The sequence below is a fragment of the Wolffia australiana genome, chromosome 13, assembly GCF_029677425.1.
Source record: "Wolffia australiana isolate 7733 chromosome 13, ASM2967742v1".
In the NCBI taxonomy this organism is placed as follows: domain Eukaryota; kingdom Viridiplantae; phylum Streptophyta; class Magnoliopsida; order Alismatales; family Araceae; genus Wolffia; species Wolffia australiana.
Window position 1 is genome coordinate 1,554,384 of NC_135847.1, and position 3,117 is coordinate 1,557,500.

The 3,117-nt window shown below is 41.0% G+C and overlaps 1 protein-coding gene across 1 annotated transcript in view; it reads left to right on the forward strand.

Annotated features, from left to right (window-relative positions):
- The first annotated feature begins 483 nt into the window (after positions 1-483).
- LOC144711443 (homeobox-leucine zipper protein ATHB-16-like) overlaps positions 484-3,117 on the forward strand; it is a 4,124-nt gene continuing 1,490 nt past the window's right edge. Inside the window, exons 1-2 of the mRNA XM_078585453.1 lie at positions 484-789; positions 1,010-1,311. Coding sequence (XP_078441579.1) covers positions 723-789; positions 1,010-1,311 — 369 coding nt within the window. The 5' untranslated portion in view covers positions 484-722. The remainder of the gene's footprint in view (positions 790-1,009; positions 1,312-3,117) is intronic.

Sequence of the window (3,117 nt, forward strand, 5' to 3'; positions counted from 1 at the left end):
ATGCTGGGTCCAATCAATCTTTCGAGCGATCAGATCAAATCTCCGAGCCCTAGCCTATATTTCCTAGCATATGCATAGTATTAAATAAAAACATATGTTTAAATTTATGCCAAGTCTGATCCATCTGTGAATTAAATAAAACAATTAAGTTTCTAATTGGCCCCACTTAGTAGAGTCAAGACCCAGTTATACAATGGCTTTAAAAAAAAATAATCTACGAGGAATCTATCTATTAGTCCCATTAAAAAATACAGTGCAACCCATCGTATGACATCAATCACCTTGAATTTTTTTCTTAAACTTTACTCCACGTAGGAATATTATTTAAAATACGGTGGCATAATTTGATTGATAATTTCAGTTCCTCGGGGGAGTTAACGTCACCGCCTTTCCCGCCATGAGTGAGCTCAAATAATATGAACCGGAAACCGGCGGTGAAAATAAATCGACGGTGACCGAACTCTCGTCTATATGAACAGCGACGATGAACAGAAGTTACACTCTCTTCTTCTTATGCTTGAAATTCTCAGTTCGAAAGATTTTCCGGCGTAGATAGTCGGCGACGAAGATGAAGAAGATTGCGAAAGAGATAACGAAGATTCCTGCTTCATCATCATCATCATCATCATCTTCTTCTTCTTCTTCTTCTCCAGCTTGTGATTGTTGTGGAATTGTCTCGTTTGCTGTTTTGCGGTAACGATAAGGAAACTGCGAGAAAGTTCATGAAGAGGAGCAGAATCGACATTGGAGGCGGATTGGAGGTTCCGACATCAGTTCTTCCTCCAAAAGGTGAATCTCTTTTCCTTGATCTGATCTAGGAGCGAGGCATCGATCGACGAGTCTCTTTTCCTTGATCTGATCCGGCTTCGGCTGTTCTTCCAAAATCGATTTTCTTTCCCCGATCCGAACGGGGAACGAGGAATCGATCCGGCTTCGATCGATTGATTAATCGATTGATTGGGTGATTGATCAATTGATTGATGGAGTGATTGGTGGAATTGGTGAACAGGTGTGGAAATGGGGGAGGAGGAGGAGGGGGGTGAGAGGAAGAAGAGGCTGAGCGGGGATCAGGTGAGGGCGTTGGAGAGGAGCTTTGAAGAGGAGATAAGGCTGGAGCCGGAGAGGAAGGTGAGGTTGGCGGAGGAGCTGGGACTGCGACCCCGGCAGGTGGCCGTCTGGTTCCAGAACCGCCGCGCGCGGTGGAAGACGAAGCAGCTCGAGCAGGACTTCGCCGCCCTCAAATCTCGTTACGATGCTCTCCGCGTGTCAGTGGAGCTGCTCCACGCTGATCACGCCTCTCTCCTTTCCCAGGCAAGGGTTCATCACCATGATTGTCGTCGTCGTCATCATCATCATCATCATCGTCATCATCATCATCGTCATCATCATCATCATCATCATCATCTTCCTTTTTTTCTTCGTTATCATCTTCTTCTTCATCTTTTGCTTCGTCATCGTCATCATCATCATCTTCCTTTTTTTCTTCGTTATCATCTTCTTCTTCATCTTTTGCTTCGTCATCGTCATCATCATCATCTTCCTTTTGTTCTTCGTCATCATCATCTTCTTCATCTTTTGCTTCGTCGTCATCATCATCTTCTTCTTCATCTTTTGCTTCGTCGTCATCATCATCATCATCATCTTCCTTTTGTTCTTCGTTATCATCATCTTCTTCTTCATCTTTTGCTTCGTCATCATCATCATCATCATCATCTTCCTTTTGTTCTTCGTCATCATCGTCTTCTTCTTCATCTTTTGCTTCGTCGTCATCATCATCATCATCATCATCTTCCTTTTGTTCTTCGTCATCATCATCTTCTTCTTCATCTTTTGCTTCGTCGTCATCATCATCATCATCATCATCTTCTTCTTCTTCTTCTTCTTCTTCTTCTTCTTCTTCTTTTTTACTTCGTCGTCATCATCATCTTCCTTTTGTTCTTCGTCATCATCTTCTTCTTCTTCATCTTTTGTTTCATCATCATCATCATCTTCGTTCTGGTCTTCGTCATCATCATCTTCTTCTTCATCTTTTGCTCCGTCATCATCATCATCATCTTCCTTTTGTTCTTCGTCATCATCTTCTTCTTCTTCATCTTTTGTTTCATCATCATCATCATCTTCGTTCTGGTCTTCGTCATCATCATCTTCTTCTTCATCTTTTGCTCCGTCATCATCATCATCATCTTCCTTTTGTTCTTCGTCATCATCATCATCATAATCATCTTCCTTCTGGTCTTCGTCATCATCATCTTCTTCTTCATCTTTTGCTTGATCATTATCATCATCATCATCATCATCATCATCATCTTCGTTCTGGTCTTCGTCATCATCATCTTCTTCTTCATCTTTTGCTCCGTCATCATCATCATCATCTTCCTTTTGTTCTTCGTCATCATCATCATCATAATCATCTTCCTTCTGGTCTTCGTCATCATCATCTTCTTCTTCATCTTTTGCTCCGTCATCATCATCATCATCTTCCTTTTGTTCTTCGTCATCATCTTCTTCTTCTTCATCTTTTGTTTCATCATCATCATCATCTTCGTTCTGGTCTTCGTCATCATCATCTTCTTCTTCATCTTTGCTCCGTCATCATCATCATCATCTTCCTTTTGTTCTTCGTCATCATCATCATCATAATCATCTTCCTTCTGGTCTTCGTCATCATCATCTTCTTCTTCATCTTTTGCTCCGTCATCATCATCATCATCTTCCTTTTGTTCTTCGTCATCATCATCATCATAATCATCTTCCTTCTGGTCTTCGTCATCATCATCTTCTTCTTCATCTTTTGCTTGATCATTATCATCATCATCATCATCATCATCATCATCTTCGTTCTGGTCTTCGTCATCATCATCTTCTTCTTCATCTTTTGCTCCGTCATCATCATCATCATCTTCCTTTTGTTCTTCGTCATCATCATCATCATAATCATCTTCCTTCTGGTCTTCGTCATCATCATCTTCTTCTTCATCTTTTGCTTGATCATTATCATCATCATCATCATCATCATCATCATCTTCGTTCTGGTCTTCGTCATCATCATCTTCTTCGTCTTTTGCTCCGTCATCATCATCATCATCATCATCTTCGTTCTGGTTTTCGTCGTCATCA